Genomic DNA, 15156 nt, shown 5'->3' on the forward strand with positions numbered 1-15156 from the left:
TTGAATTGAGTTTCTTGTTCTCATGGGTGAGGATATTGACTTAATTACTTAAGTTAATTGACTTAATTGATTGTAAGCCTATGCGGCAGGGTCTTGCTATTTACTGTTTTACTCTGTACAGCACCATGTACATTGATGGTGCTATATAAATAAATAATAATAATAATAATTAAAACAATTAAAAGGGGAAGGGTGGTCTATAAACAAGGAAGCAAGTAACATGAAGTTCCAACACCCAACTTTTTGTAACTGTAGGCAGATTTGGGAATTTGAGAAAACTGCTGTGGGCACCACTACAAAATGCCTAATCGATGGACCGCCACTTTGGAGTCTACCCTGCCATATCTACCAATCTTAGGCGGCATCTGATTCAGCAAAAACTATTGGACACTGCAACTTCTCATTAATAAGTGACTGTCTAATTTGGCTAATAGCTGGCGGTGCAATACAGCTAATTCTTCCTTATTATTATTATTATTTATTTATATAGCACCATCAATGTACATGGTGCTGTACAGAGTAAAACAGTAAATAGCAAGACCCTGCCGCATAGGCTTACATTCTAATAAAATCATAATAAAACAATAAGGAGGGGAAGAGAATGCAAACAGGCACAGGGTAGGGTAAAGAGGCACTAGGTAGGGTAAAACTAAACTTCCTTTAAACATATATTTTGGCAATGTCCAATAATTGCTTCTTTGGGGGAGGGGGTTATTACATAGATAATTTTGTATTGGAACAATCTTTAATATTCACTGATTTACATTGTTTTAAATTATTTACCTGCTTCATGGAAATTAACAAGTTGTCAGTGTAAACGGGTTCTCTGCAGACTTTTGAAAGCTAAAAGACTGATATTACAATCTCGGCAGGATAAATACACACCTCCTATAATGGACTGACCAGCTTACGACACTTTCAATATCTGATCCTGTAGACACCACCTTCAAATGGATACTTATATGGATATTTGGTCCGCTTTTGTTAAAGCCTATGTATAACTTCTAGAAAGCTGTATGCATTTCATACAAATCCATGTACATATATTTTTTAAAAGTGGATTTTTTTCTCAGGTGCCCACAGATTTTGCAGGGGCCATGGAGCCCACGGGTGCTGCGTTGGGGCCCCGTGGCAAATGCCATACACTGACCAATTGTTGAAGTCTCACATGAGGGATTTTTTCCTGCGCTGATGCCAATTTATCTGTATTTGTGGGCAACGCTTTCTTAATAAGAATACTTCATGCTAAGTAGAATCAAGTCAACCAATGGTTTGCCATCTGCCAGGATTATAAAAATGATATGCAAATTACATTATTTGCAAGCAATTAAAATATGCAAATGAACATTAGCTCTCCAGCTCAAGATGCATAAACATGAAACATCCCCTTGTATTCAACATGTTGCCAGCAAATGATCTCAATCAATCATTTTATTTCAGTCTACAGCAGCTAATATTTCTCATCCACTGTGGATGTTCTACTCAAGTTAAGTGAGTAGGAATCCACTTCCACAAGGTTGTTGGGCAGTTTGTTCTTTGCGTAGTGCTCAAGACTTCCGTTTTTTCAGGTTCTGTTTACACTGACGGTTGTTTAATTTACTGAGGCAAAACAGCACAACCAAGACATTAGTTGGTGGGTGACGTACAAAATTTGGAGCTCCTGTTTATCAGAACAAGTAATGAATCCAATGATCGTACTTACGCTTTAGCTTTGCTATATCTTCCAGCTCCATGTTTAATCCTGTTTGAGAAAGAAACTCAGTTCTTATGCCTTTTAGTCTTAGGACAGGTTCCATCTTTCCCCCTTCCCTCATGCATACAGGTGAAGACGACTATGCAAGTGCAATACATGTGCAACGTTTGCTAAATACATCTTGGAGTTTCCCCCAGATCTTCGTGGTGGGGAAGAATGGAAGGGAGGCGGCTGCAACGGTTTGTGACAATGACCTTGCAGGCTGCCTCAGTCCCCATCGGCCAATCTGCGCCCTCGTTTGAAGGTAGGTGAAGCAGATGGCAGAGTTCCACCTGGACTGGATGGATCTTGAAGAGAAGTAGACTGTTGGCTCATTCTGTCTTCAGCTTGGAGGGAAGCGATACAATTTAAGCTAGGGCAGCAATCTATTCCCAGTCCACAGCGGAGGAGCAGTTGAGGCAAAGCTGTAGAATGGAATCCGAAAGTGGCCATTTCATACATGGCTCAAGCTACCAGTGCATAATGGGATTAAATCATAGAACCATAGAATAGCAGAGTTGGAAGGGTCCTATAAGGCCGTCGAGTCCAACCCCCTGCTCAATGCAGGAATCCCCCCTAAAGCATCCCTGACAGATGGTTGTCCAGCTGCCTCTTGAAGGCCTCTAGTGTGGGAGAGTCCACAACCTCCCTAAGTAACTATTATTATTATTATTATTATTTATTTATATAGCACCATCATTATATAGCACCACAACTGATTCCGTTGTCGTACTGCTCTAACAGTCAGGAAGCTTTTCCTGATGTCCAGCCAGAATCTGGCTTCCTGTAACTTGAGCCACAAAATATTGGTTGCAAATGGGGCAGGCAACTGGCAGCTGGCAGACCGACTCAAGACACTCCAAGTACTGCCATCTACCGCTCCCATCTCTAACTTGGTTTTAAAGTTGTTTTAATGTGGTTTTCTTGCTTTCGTGTTTTATTTATTTATTTATTTTATTTATTTATTACATTTTTATGCCGCCCAATAGCCGAAGCTCTCTGGGCGGTTCACAAAAATTAAAACCATAATAAAACAACCGACATGTTAAAAGCACAATTACAAAATAAAGTATAAAAAGCACAACCAGGATAAAAACCACGCAGCAAAATTGATATAAGATTAAAATACAGAGTTAGAACAGTAAAATTTAAGTTTAAGTTAAAATTAAGTGTTAAAACACTGAGAGAATAAAAAGGTCTTCAGCTGGCGACGAAAGGAGTTTTCGTGAATAGCTGTTTTTATTTGAATTGTTTTACAATTCAAATAAACCCTTGGTGACATTTGTGGAAATGAGGGAACCTCGGAGGATGGCAACAAGGGAGAGAGGGCCTTTTCTGTGGTGGCCTCCCAATTATGGAACAATCTCCCCGATGAGGCCCAACTGGTGCCAACATTGTTATCTTTTTGGCGCCAGGTCAAGGCTTTTCTCTTCTCCCAGGCATTTAAGACCAGAACTAGCTTTGGCCCGGCTAAGAGTTTTAAATTGTTTTAAATGTTAGCTGGTTTTATGTTTTTAAATTTTGTATATTGATTTTTAATGTTCAGTCTTTTAAACTTTGTAAACTGCCCAGAGACCTTCAGCTATGGGGCAGTATATAAATGAAAGAAAGAAAGAAAGAAAATATATCATTTGTGGATAAATATATCATTAACAAATATACGAAATAAAACCAAACAACCCCTTCCGAAGTACAATGTATGGTCTTTACGTTATTTTATGGGTACCACCCAGAGAGCTTCGGCTATGGGGCGGTATATAAATGTAATAAATAAATATGATTGTTCATGATGTAGAGACAGTGGGAAGAGGAAAAGTTTTTTCTCCCTCTCTCGAGTTAAACTCTCATTTAGTTAAACTGATGGGCAGCAGATTTCAGGACCCATAAAGGAAGTACTTCTTCACACAACGCATAAGTAATTTATGGAATTTTCTGCCACAAGATGTGGTAATGGCCTTACCTTAATGCCTTAGATAATAAGAGGTAATTAGACAAATTTATGGACGACGGATGGGTCTATCTATGGGTATCAGCCATGATGGCTATACAGAAACTCCATGTTCACCACCAGTGTGCCACTAAATATAGGGTGACCATATGAAAAGGAGGACAGGGCTCCTGTATCTTTAACAGTAATGTAGAAAAGGGAATTTCAGCAGGTGTCAATTGAAGAGGGTGAAATTCCCTCTTCATCACAACAGTTAAGCTTCAGAAGCCCTGCCCTCTTTTGTATCTGGTCACTCTACTATAGCTGGTGTAGCTTTAACTGTTGTGATGAAGAGGGAATTTCACCCTCTTCAACTGACACCTGTTGAAATTCCCTTTTCTACATTTATTTATTTATTTATTTATTACATTTTTATACCGCCCAATAGCCGAAGCTCTCTGGGCGGTTCACAAAAATTAAAACCATCATAAAAACAACCAACAAGTTAAAAATACAAATACAAAATACAATATAAAAAGCACAACCAGGATAAAACCACGCAGCACAATTGATATAAGGTTAAAATACAGAGTTAAAACAGTATAATTTAAATTTGAGTTAAAGATACAGGAGCCCGGTCCTCCTTTTCATATGGTCACCCTACTAAATACCAGTTCCTGAGAAGCAACACCAGGAAAGGACTAATGCTTTCACACCCTGCTTGTGGGCTCACCGGAAGGATATCGTTGGCTACTGTGGGAAAGAGGATATGTGCCAAAAGGATTCTGCCCAGTATTCCTAATTTATCAATTGCCTAGCACCCAAACTCAGCTGTTCTGAAGGCTGACTGCAAAAGCTCACCTTAATTTCCAAAAGCATGCGGCCAATGAACACTTCAGGGTATTCTAGACGCTACTGACTGACTAAAACAACCTACCTGAGTTGGCATGCTCCAGATTGAATTCAGAGCTGGTTTCATTCCTCTGAACTTGTTGGGCCTGTTCTTCCAACACGACGTTAATGGCATCGACAGCTGAAGCTAAGTCGTAGGGAGTCAAGTCAAACGACGCCAACTCTTCACACATCTTCTCCTAGGGATGCAGGCAAAACATTTGTATATTAGAATATTAGCAGCACTGACTACACACACACACACACACTTTGCACCAATGCAGCAGGAGAGAAAGCATGCAGGAAAGACAGTGCTATTACAGGAATAAATGAAAAGCGAGTAACCCTTTTAAACAGGAATGCTGCCATTTTAAGACAGACCCAAGCCACTGTCTCCTCTGATTGCTGTCAGCGATCAATACCAGATACTTCACAGAAAGGCACAAGATGCCAAACAAAGGTTTTGCTGGGGAATTTTCACCAATCCTGATAAATTGGTTAAGGAAAGACCCTAATTTCACTCTGAGCACTTCACTTCTTCAACTGGGAGCAGAAATAGGAACACTCAGGTTCAGCGTCTTCTTAAAAATTCCCCATGAGCTCAAGGCCCATCTTGCTGCAGACCATGCTTGAGACCTATCTGCTAGAAGCATCTCAATCAAGATATTGTCTCTGTAATTGTGGTAAGCCGTTATGTGCCCAGGGAAGGGAACAAACTACCCCACACCAACAGGAGCTGTCAATATTCTCCTCCTACACGCTACTGCACCACTTGTACCTGTTTATGGCAGATTATGATCATATTTTCAAACAAAAGAAGGCAGTAGCGTGAATGATCTAATGTATATAGAGTGCTCAACACACACAACTACACAACATACATGCAGCTGCCATTCGGGGGGGGGGGTTTCAGGCTACAAGCAGACCGGCTGTTTTTCAATTTGGAGGTGTCTACCCCATGATAACCTTTGGAGATGTCGACCGCACAATAATTTACGGTTTTCGGCCGATTCGTCGTGGCGTTTGTTCCGATGAAGCTCTCGCGAAAACAGGAAAATAAACCGCGGAGACCTGACAACAAATAAAATCTACAACGCTGATAAGAACTAGAAAATAATAAATACGACAAGACTAGAAAATAATAAATATAACTTCCTATTATAAATATATGTCTAAAAAGGTATCATACTGGTGCCATTACCAGCACTTGTATTGTGTCCCAAAACTGTGCTTGTGGTTTATGTATATTATACATTAGAAATTATTATTGAAAAAGAATGATTGTATCAGGAGTGCTTTTAACACACCGTTTTGTTAGGCAAGCAGTTTGCCACTGATGACCATTCAGGTGTTATGCATCAGTTTTTTATATATCTGTAAATAAATGGGATTGATTATGACGGTCTATCACTGCATGTATGTTGTGTAGTTGTGTGCTTTGAGCACTCTATATACATTAGATTAGGATCATAATCATCTATTTACACAGCGCCATCAATGCACATGACACTTATGCAAGGGATCCATTCCGCAGATACAGAACATATATATTTTAAGAACTTCCCAACTTTCCTTATTCTAGCACTAAGGATTTTTAGCCAGTCTTAAATTTGACTTTGTAATATGGAACCTTCAGCAGCCTACTTGGAAGCAGGACATGTTTGCTGGAAAAAGCCCAGATGGTCCTTTAGTAGCAAACCCTTTAGTGTGCTACTCAAACAGGCGTCCTACCTGCCACCACCCCCAACTCTCTTTTCGATTGTTAAATTTCTGCTTTCTCTTTTATATAGCCAACAGCAAAACCTGAGAAAACACAGCATGTTAAAGATGACCCGGGGAAATGGGATAGATGGTGCATTGGCACAAGATAAGCCATCTACGTTATGATATTTAAAGTGCCTACAATTTTGACTTCTCCCTACACCAGAGCTTTCCAAACTGTGTGTCGTGACACATTAGTGTGTCGGCTGCAGTGTGCAGGTGTGTCGCGCGATCGTAACGAGAAACCTCTGAGTCTGTGTGAAATAAGCAATACCAACTTGCATGCATTTTTACGCAGCAAAGGTGCCAATTAGTATGGTGCACTACCTTGATCGTTGGTGCGCTCCTGCGCACATGGCCCTTTTAAGATATAAAACAAAATGGCTGATGCGACGGGGCTTTCCTTTACCCCGTTGTGTCGATGTGTAGATAGGAGCGACAGCCCGCGCTCTTTGCCTCTCCACACGCCCGGATTTTAAGGTAGGTCTAGCAAGGCCCTTAGACAGCTTTTGGATTCGCGTTTCAAAAATGCATCCAAACATAGTTAAAAAAGCATTAAAAATTCTTCCGCAGTTTTCTGCTAAAACACATTTGTGAAGTATCCTTTTCAACGATGACAAAGTTAAAGACACTGAAACGTAGAAGCTTAAAAATGCTTGATGACAAAATGCGAGTGTCTTTATCTAATATTCCACCAAATATTCAAAAGCTGTGTTCATCCCATCAACCTCATACAGCTCATTAAAACGGCAAGTAGTTATTCATGTTATTCAATATTTTTATTAATTCTTGCACATATTTACATATTGTTACTCATAAATGACAACAATCTTGGAAATGTATGTTATTATCTTACAAATTATATATTTTTAAAAATATAAATGAAAGGTTTTCATGAGATATGTTGTGTCCCCATACATTTCGTTATTACAATTTATGTATGTGTCCGTATCTCTTATAAGAGGTTAGTTTAACCTCTGGTTTGCTAGTAAAACGTAATTACTGTGTCACGAAATGATGCATGTCTAAAAAATGTGTCACCAACATGAAAAGTTTGGAAAGCTCTGCTCTACACTAAGGACTAGTACAAGCAGACCAATATGTTGCAGTGCTGAAAACTAAAGAAGCCCATAAGGTTGGGACGTTCCTTAATAGATTTGCATCCCAGACATGTCAATAATGATGGGAACAGCTGTGCAAACTGCATACAGCAAATAAGAAATAAATGCAAATTTATCTGTGGAAAGGTCTTACCTTCATCACTACAGTTATTCCTCCCTCTCTTTGGTTGAAAAGCTACATTCTCTTTCACTCAAAAGCTCGCTTCCAGCATTTTAATACCAGTGGTTCTATCTAAAGTCTACCATCTCGCTGGCTCAAACCTTCTTGAAGGAGCAAATACTCACAAATTACTAGAATTCTTGTGTAGAAGGGAACTTAAAAGGCTATTTACCTACAAAAAATGGAGACAAGCCAGATGCAGATTTACTTACCACGTTGTGAGCTTCATCAAGTATTACTACAGTCCCCTTCAAGTCTAAGTTGTGAGCTCTACGACTCTATTGGGAGGAAAAAAGTGAGAGGTAGTGTGGTAGGGGCATCTCATGCACAGTTACTGACAACCACCCTGAAGAGTCTGCCATCACAGAACAGCCTGTCAGGGCAGTGCTGATGGGGTAAGAAGCCACTCAATCCCTTTTATGCCCAGACATTTCCAGCGCGGTTCCTAGAAACTTTGAAAGCAACAACCGAAGAAGGGTATCTCCAGTGGCAGGCCAAGAAATCACATCACCTGAGAAGAATGGCAACCCTGCACAAATGCAAGGGAGGACACGTCTGGGACTTTATGAGGGCATGGCTTCAGCTGAGACAGGACCTGAGATTGCACCAGACCCGTTTTAAGTGGGTATGTCCCTCTTTGACTAAAAAATGCTCCAAACGAATTTGCTTCTGCCAAAGAATGGACCAGCAAGCCTGCCAGCTTTGGCCTAGACAGCTTTTCTTTAAGAGATCTTAACCTGGTGCCAAAAAGGTAACAACGTTGGCACCGGGCGAGCCTTGTCAGGGAGATCATTCCATAATTGAGGGGCCACCACAGAAAAGGCCCTCTCCTTTGTTGCCATCCTCCAAGCTTCCCTCGGAGTAAGCATCCGGAGGAGGGCCTTAGTTGTTGAGCGTAGTGTACGGGTAGGTTCATGTTGGAAGAGGCTTTCTGTCAGGTATTGTGGTCCCAAGCCATTTAAGGCTTTATAGGCTAAATCCAGCACCTTGAATCAAGCTCGGAAACGTGAATGCTCTTTAAAGACTCCAACTTTATACAGTAATATAAATGCAGGTAACATACAACGCAATGTAATACAAAAAAAATTCCGCATCATCTGAAAAATAAATGTTAGCATGCAAATAACTGTTCTGGATTCAAATATTATAAATATTCTTACTTTCTGCCTCACGTGAGAAGTATTTACATTTGCAATACATTCTATAATGAGTAAGTTAAGTAATTTCCCTATATGGCCATACGCACTAAAATCCTTTTAAAATATTTAATGAAACAGATTTGATTCTTTTTTTAAAAAAAAATACACCACATACCTTTGAGTCCAATAAATAGTTATAAGGCATAAAAATGATGTCTGCTTGCTGCTTCAAACTCCGAGAGAGGTAATAGGGGCAAACTCTGTTTAAAGAGAAAGGGGAAAGAATATTCATGATGGCCACAAGGAGACTAACATGTTTTCCACGGTCATTTATTACGACTCTCAAGCGCTTCTTGTCAGCTCCTTAATGGGCCAATCTGGCCCGTTGGATCTTAAAAGGCAGATGTTCTGGTGTGTTTCCGTGGGCCCATCGGCTCGCTTGTTTAATAAAAGAGAATGCTGGGAATAAATCTTTAACCATGCAGGGTGCATGGTGCAGCAACATGAGGACGGGGGAATAATGGAGGGGAGAAAAGCTAGGAGGACTTTGAATTTAAGGCACACAGCATTTTCATCAACATAAGAGCCTTGCTAGGACCAAGGAAAAAAACCTCAAGAGGGAGAAGATGGTGAACTGAAGGAAAGCCCTTTATAGAGCATCTCCCAAAGGTGGCAGAGAGGGAGGGAGTGTTGGATCCTGGATTGGATCTGGTTTTACTTTGTGCCTGGAGGCATGAAGAAATATGAAGAAACCAGAAAACTATTATGATCATCTGTGAGTATGTCTGATGCAGTTAACTAAGTTACTTAACTGCCAATAAAAAGCTTTGTTTTAACTAAGCAAAGTATCCTGAACCTCATTTGTATCTTTGCTGTCCTACACTGAGAGCCGCTGCTAATTCTGCTTATCTCTAGAATAGAGAGTTTAACTTCCGACAGGGAGGAGTGTTTGTCATGTAATAGTTTTTCAATCACTTTTATTGCCCAGGAAGCAAGTATCTGTTTGTTTAATCAGGCGTGTTATGGGGCTTACGTCTACTATCAAAGATGGACTGTTCATGATTTAGGAGATAGGGGAAATGGTGGTTTGGAATGATTTGTCATTGTATGAACATCAACTACAGAGGATATATATATGAGATCAGTCATTTGACAATTAGCTACAGGGAATTGTACTGGAGACTTGAAATTCTCCAGCGCAGGAATCTGATTCGCAATCTAACCCAACTAAGATGCATATATGCTTCTAAGATGCACAAAAGGAATTTTTCATTCAAGGAATGATTTCATAATATGGTGGACTTACCGTTTTTTATTAAATTAGCAAATGGACTCAACTTTGCACAGGCTGGAAAATCACATTACCCCAGTCCTTTTACAACTTCATTGGCTGCCAGTCCAGGTCCGGGCCTGATTCAAATTGCTGGTATTGACATTCAAAGCCCTAAACGGCTTGGGGCCAGGTTATTTGAAGGAACGCCTCCTCCCATATGTACCTGTCCGGACCTTAAGATCATCCACAGGGGCCCTTCTCCGTGAGCCCCTGCCAAAGGAAGTGAGGCAGGTGGCTACTAGGAGCAGGGCCTTCTCTGCTGTGGCACTCCGGTTGTGGAACGAGCTCCCCAGAGAGGTCTGTCTGGCGCCTACACTGTACTCTTTTCGTCGCCAGCTGAAGACCTTTTTATTCTCTCGGTATTTTAACACTTAATTTTAACTTAATTTTAAATTTTACTGTTCTAACTCTGTATTTTAATCTTATATCAATTTTGTTGTGTGGTTTTATCCTGGTTGTGCTTTTTATACTGTATTTTGTAATTGTGCTTTTAACATGTTGGTTGTTTTATTATGGTTTTAACTTTTGTGAACCGCCCAGAGAGCTTCGGCTATTGGGCGGTATAAAAACGTAATAAATAAATAAAATAAATAAATGAATAATAAGCCTTAGCCTGACACAGCAAGGCCTTTCAGCAAATGTACACAACTATCAGATTTGGACATATTATGCCCTCGCTGGGTGCCAGTGAAGCTATGTCCACTGGCACCCCTAGGCATGGCTGTTGCCATGGTGCACCCCTCCAGCCCCATAAGGGAGGGGTCTGTCCACTCTATTCCCCTGAGGATGGGGTTGGTCCACAGCAGGGATGAGGGGCCAGGCATACAACTCTGTCCCTCACACTACTATGCCCTAGCTTAAAACTGTATTGACTGCAAAGATAAGTGCTAGTTAGGGAAACCGATTGTTTGAAGATGTTATTGCAGGCCTAAAACACACATACAATCTTACGTACATTTAGACAGAAAAAAATGAGTTATAGGACTTTTTTTAAGTCTAAACACACATAGGTGTGCACCCTAAATTTAAGTTAATTAAATTTAAATTAACTCAAACATGCATGCCAAGTTTCAGTCTTGGTGCTGTGATGCTGACAGACAGGCATGCACATTATTATTATTATTATTATTATTATTATTATTATTATTATTATTATTATTTTATGAATTCCTAAAATTTGCAATAGAGGCCATCTGAATAATAAACTACTGCTTTAAAATATTTTGGTACATGAGTAAAGAGCCAAGCATGTGAACCTAAGGAATCAATGAATGCAGTCAACTCTTTCTCCCTTAGAAAGGCCATATAAAAAACCACGAGCTAAGAACCAGAATATATCCAATTCAAGTCTCTGCCTAGCCATGAACTCATTGGTGCTATTAAGCCATTACCTTCCATCCTCAGCTCACTCCTGCATTCACTTGTAATACTAGCCTAGTTCACAGGTTTGTGGTAAGGATCACCAAAATAATCTACATTAAATGAGCACTTAATATTTAAATAACATTTTCCTGTTTAATATCATGGTACCAGATTACTTTTCAATCTGAAAAGTGGTTTGAGGAAAATGTGCCTGAAACAGCCGAAGCTTGCACAAATTTGTTGTGCACATCTCTACAGTCTGCTGGGTTACAATACACAAATGCAACGCAGCTAGCTCTACTACTACACAGAACTGCTTGACACGGACATGGTACAGAAGCAAATGGTTGACCGGTCCTGGGTTCTTACAGTCACTTTTGAAAAGCAGACATCAATTCCCACACCACTAGTGTCAAATGTTAGTGATTTTATTTATTTTATTTATTTATTTATTACATTTCTATACCGCCCAATAGCCGGAGCTCTCTGGGCGGTTCACAATTTTATGCATGTCATAAAGTCTTCATTTAACAGCGTCATTAGCTACAACTTTAGATCATCCTACAAAGACATGTGTTATCTGCAGGAGCCATAACTCCACTTCCAAGCTACCCAGAAGGTCCAAAACAGTACAGCAATTGTGGCAAACTTTTTGACATTATCAAACGTTATTTGGTGGTGCAGTTGCTTACACATGCATGAATTGGCACAGAGCTCATCACAGTCCTTTCATGACAGTCCCCACTTGAAAACACCAAAAAGGGTGGCGCCACCTTTCAGTTTTGAAAGAAGATTTAGGCAAAACTGACCCCCTCCCCCATTTTGGCTCAGCACTAATCGCTAATGCATTCCCTTAACCATTTTGTGGTTCAACATCATGGTTTAGTGTGTTATCTGAACCAGGCCATTGTGCTGAAATGTGCCTCCATTACAACAAGACAGAATTCAGAAGTATAGTGACCTGTGCTTGTTTCCATTTTTAACGAGTTCTTCAATATCCAAGATGGGGTCGATCAGGTCTTTCTCGGTGCTCTTCTCTGTACGGAGAAGAAAAAAAGGAGTTACAGTATTCCAAGGAAATCCACGTACAAGAGCCCTATCATGGAGCCTCTTTTAAAAAGTAAAACTGGGGACCCTTTGGTACCACCAATTCTAGCGGATGCCTCTCCCACACCCTTTGATCCATCTAAAACGGAGGGGGAAATGAAAGAGTGTAAAAAATTAACATGCTCAGAATAGGATATGGTTTATGTTCTAAATGGAACAACGTTGAAACGTAAGGAAAATTGTCACTTCTGTGGACAATTCTGACATTTCCACTCCCAAAAGTCTGAAAATTAAATTAGCGGATATTTACTTGAAAGAAATGCATCCAGAAACACATAAACATGCAACTGGGTTATATAAACTAAATTTGCTGATGACGCTTAACAGGAGCATTGAAAACATCAATATGGTGCCTTGAATCATAAGCCCTGGCAAACATACCCCGAAGAAACAGATGCACGCAAGTGGCCAACAGAAAGTGTGAATTAAACCCTGTGTAGCATCAAACAGCTACACAATTTACTTTCACAGATGTTTATTCATACCTTCCACATTGTTATAGAAATGGCACGTGCGAGTTGTTACCTTCATGCGACACATGTGAATCTGTAAGGCAATGTAAAATCAATAGCACAATGAAGCCAACACATGTGTGCAGTTGCACTTGCTGAAATTCACTATTCAATTTCCTTGGCTGTCTTTGCTGTAATTTAGATTGTAAGCTCTTTGCAGCAGGGACCTGTCTACTGAGTTTATGTTCGTTGGTGATACAGTATAAATCACCATCACAAGTAGCTCCCAGTTGTGGGCATCTGTCCAGAACTAGCTATGAAAAAATGTAAATGTGAGTGCAAAACCAAATATTCAAAGCAGACAGTGCAGTTACCTGCCTATTTCAAGAAAATCTCTATAGGACTCTAAATGGGGTGGGGGTGGGGACATCTATCCCTATCAAACAGAAGAGGCAAGATTATAATTCAAAGACAGAGGAGGGCCAGGATCTCTTCTCGATCCTCCCAGAGTGCAGGACACGGAATAACAGGCTCAAGTTCACTGTCTAGCTCCTTCCTATCTCTCCTCTCTCATCTCACACTATTGCCCCGCTCGTGCTCTTCGCTCCTCTGATGTCATGTTTCTCGCCTGCCCAAGGGTCTCTACTTCCCTTGCTCGGCTTCGTCCATTTTCTTCTGCTGCCCCTTACGCCTGGAACGCTCTTCCAGAACATTTGAGAACTACAAGTTCAACCGCAGCTTTTAAAGCTCAGCTAAAAACTTTTCTTTTTCCTAAAGCTTTTAAATCTTGATTCTGTTCTGACTTTCTACTGTTAGTTTTACCCTACCCAGTGCCTGTTTACCCTACCCTGTGCCTGTTTGCATTCTCTTCCCCTCCTTATTGTTTTATTATGATTTTATTAGAATGTAAGCCTATGTGGCAGGGTCTTGCTATTTACTGTTTTACTCTGTACAGCACCATGTACATTGATGGTGCTATATAAATAAATAATAATAATAATAATTAAAGGAAGCCAGATTCCAGCTGGACATCAGGAAAAACTTCCTGACTGTTAGAGCAGTACGACAATGGAATCAGTGACCTAGGGAGGTTGTGGGCTCTCCCACTTTAGAGGCCTTCAAGAGGCAGCTGGACAACCATCTGTCAGGGATGCTTTAGGGTAGATTCCTGCATTGAGCAGGGGGTTGGACTAGATGGCCTTGTAGGCCCCTTCCAACTCTGCTAATCTATGATTCTATGACCAAGAGCCGCATGGCTTGACTAGACTGCTCTATAACAAAGGCTGCTACATGTTCCTGAGTGGTGCTCTTGCTTCTAAGATCTATTTTATATCCATTATTGATTTTCCAGGAATAACTTCCTTTTCTCTTCCTCATAAAGAGAAGATGCCAAAAGGAACTGGTGGGCTATATCTACCCGCTACCTTTAACAAACAGACCGTTTACACTAGAGTCTGTGAAAAACAAATATGTAGGATTTAATGTTTTATATTTATTAAAATAATTGGATTTTTTTTAATTAAAAAATATACTATATTTCAATGAAAATTCTCAGGGCAGGTTACATTAAAAAAATACAAATAAAACATTGAAACAATAATAAAACAAAAGAACGCAAAAGTAGCAAGATCTTAAAATCCGGGGGGGGGGGGGGGACCAAACAAACAGCAGGACTAAAAGGACTGGGAAAATAAAAAGGTATTTTCCTGGTACTGAAAGTACAATAATGTATGTGCCTGAAGAATCTCTCTAGGACAGATTTCCCCAATCTGGTGTCCTCCCATAATTCCCAGACAGCATAGCCAATGGTACAGTGCTGTTCTGCTTATACATTACCTGCATATAGTTGCTTTCCTGCTTTTTAACTTCAGGATTGATACAAAGCTGCTCTCTGGAGCCCAACACACATACTTTCGGCCTGTTTAATTAGAAAATAATAACCAAGTGCTGGTATTTAATATACCCATACAGACCAAAGGACACCAATGATATACATTGCTAGAGATTATGGCAAGGATTTCAAACATGGACAAACAGGGTAAAACCGAGTGGCAAAAAAGAGGGTAAGGTTGGCACTTGGTCAACGTTTACACTTTTCAGCATTACAGGACATTCATCTTTTGTAAAAGCGATATTCTCTCAGCCACTTATTTATTTATTTATTACATTTT

General features: G+C 40.2%; 1 protein-coding gene across 1 annotated transcript in view; it reads right to left on the reverse strand.

Moving 5' to 3' along the window:
• The window catches only part of RTEL1 (regulator of telomere elongation helicase 1), a 106428-nt gene that overhangs the window by 85545 nt on the left and 5727 nt on the right, over positions 1-15156 (reverse strand). The window contains exons 4-10 of the mRNA XM_063147301.1: positions 14822-14903; positions 13019-13079; positions 12388-12463; positions 8907-8991; positions 7805-7870; positions 4597-4750; positions 1703-1741 (exon numbers count right to left, since the gene is read on the reverse strand). Coding sequence (XP_063003371.1) covers positions 1703-1741; positions 4597-4750; positions 7805-7870; positions 8907-8991; positions 12388-12463; positions 13019-13079; positions 14822-14903 — 563 coding nt within the window. The remainder of the gene's footprint in view (positions 1-1702; positions 1742-4596; positions 4751-7804; positions 7871-8906; positions 8992-12387; positions 12464-13018; positions 13080-14821; positions 14904-15156) is intronic.

The sequence above is a fragment of the Elgaria multicarinata genome, chromosome 1 (genome assembly GCF_023053635.1).
Source record: "Elgaria multicarinata webbii isolate HBS135686 ecotype San Diego chromosome 1, rElgMul1.1.pri, whole genome shotgun sequence".
Classification (NCBI taxonomy): Eukaryota; Metazoa; Chordata; class Lepidosauria; order Squamata; family Anguidae; genus Elgaria; species Elgaria multicarinata.